The sequence below is a fragment of the Stegastes partitus genome, unplaced genomic scaffold, assembly GCF_000690725.1.
Source record: "Stegastes partitus isolate 25-593 unplaced genomic scaffold, Stegastes_partitus-1.0.2 Scaffold1983, whole genome shotgun sequence".
NCBI classification, from domain to species: Eukaryota; Metazoa; Chordata; class Actinopteri; family Pomacentridae; genus Stegastes; species Stegastes partitus.
This window is the reverse complement of record NW_007579714.1, coordinates 47,860-49,384: the sequence shown is the minus strand read 5'-3', so window position 1 is coordinate 49,384 and position 1,525 is coordinate 47,860. Positions and strand designations below refer to the sequence as shown.

The window sequence follows — 1,525 nt, the reverse complement described above, 5'->3', positions numbered from 1 at the left end:
CCGTGCTTCATGTCATGATGCTGCCACCACCGTGCTTCACATCATGATGCTGCCACCACCGTGCTTCATCATGACGCTGCCACCACCGTGCTTCACATCATGATGCTGCCACCACCGTGCTTCACATCATGATGCTGCCACCACCGTGCTTCATCATGACGCTGCCACCACCGTGCTTCACAGTGGTGATGGTGTGTTTGTGATGAAGTGTAGAGTCCTGGTGGCCTCCCTCTCTAGTCTCCTTCTTGCTCGGTCACTCAGTCTTTGAGGACGTCCTGCTCCAGTCACATCTACTCATGTGATGTTTCTATCTATATGTTTATCTTTGGTTGCCCCCCTCTCTCTCTGTGCCCCTGCTCAGGTGCCCCGGAGGCCCCGTCCATGGTCCGTCTGAGCGTGAGCAGTAGCACCACGCTGACCGTCACCTTCCAGGAGCCGCAGTGTCTCAACTCCACCGTGGTGACCAAGTACAGAGGTGAGAACTTTGTCTTTGCCCTTCCAGGTTCACGGGAAGACAAACACCTTTGAGGCTGTTTTATTTGGAGTGTTTAGTGCAGCAGCTCTGTCATTCTAACGCTGTTTACACGTCAAGTTTGTGTTTAAGGCGATTTGAGACCACGATCATGATAAACTGTACGCCAGTATTTAAACAATAAAAATAAATAAGTTATGAGCAAAACGTAGCTTCAAATTAAAAGTCATCAATATGCAGAAGTATAAATGTGAGTTTTAAGCCTCTGAACCCATCAGTGACTCTGAAGAATCATCAGAACACCTTTGATCTGCCACAAACCGTAAAACCTGAAAGCGGTCATGGGGATTGTTCCCCTCTGACGTGGGGATCTGGCCTAAATGACACAATATGTGACTCTACTATTACGTTTTGGGGAGAACTTTGAATAATTTCGGTCACCAGTGATTCAGGTGTGACCAGTTCATCAGGTTTCAGGTGGACTGCAGGCGGTGTTCTGACAGAGCAGAGAGGACACGAGTCCAGTGATCAGTTAACTGTGGAATATCTCCAGTTAGTCCAGGGCTGGTGACGTCTGTGGATTCCACATCAGCAAAGACAGTAGATCTGATCTCAACAGTTTACAATATGTTTGTGCACTTTTTACTCCAGGGAAGGTGAATGACGCTGAAATGTTCCATCTCACTCTCATCAGCTTTGTGAGGCTGTTGTGTGTTTATCGTGTGTTTATTGTGTGTTTATCGTGTGTTTATTGTGTGTTTATTGTGTCGGAGAGCAGAAGCAGTTCATCTCCACTAACAGAAACAATGAAGGCAGCCGGAGGCTAAACAGAAGGTTAATAGGAGCTTAACATCATCTCAGGAGGAACTATCGATTTATAATGAACAGGCTGTTTAACCTGTGTGTGTGTGTGTGTGTGTGTGTGTGTGTGTGTGTGTGTGTGTGTGTGTGTGCAGTGGAGTGGAGCTGTCTGAAGGATTTCTCTCTGTTAGCTGGAGAGCTGGTGTTGGATAATCTGCAGAGCCTGAAGTGCACCATCAGCAGCCTCACCAC

General features: G+C 47.5%; 1 protein-coding gene across 1 annotated transcript in view; it reads left to right on the top strand.

The window, feature by feature from the left end:
• Positions 1 to 1,525, top strand: part of ankfn1a (ankyrin repeat and fibronectin type III domain containing 1a) — a 116,630-nt gene that overhangs the window by 77,479 nt on the left and 37,626 nt on the right. Inside the window, exons 11-12 of the mRNA XM_008303337.1 lie at positions 362 to 475; positions 1,429 to 1,525. Of these exons, the coding sequence (XP_008301559.1) occupies positions 362 to 475; positions 1,429 to 1,525 (211 nt within the window). The remainder of the gene's footprint in view (positions 1 to 361; positions 476 to 1,428) is intronic.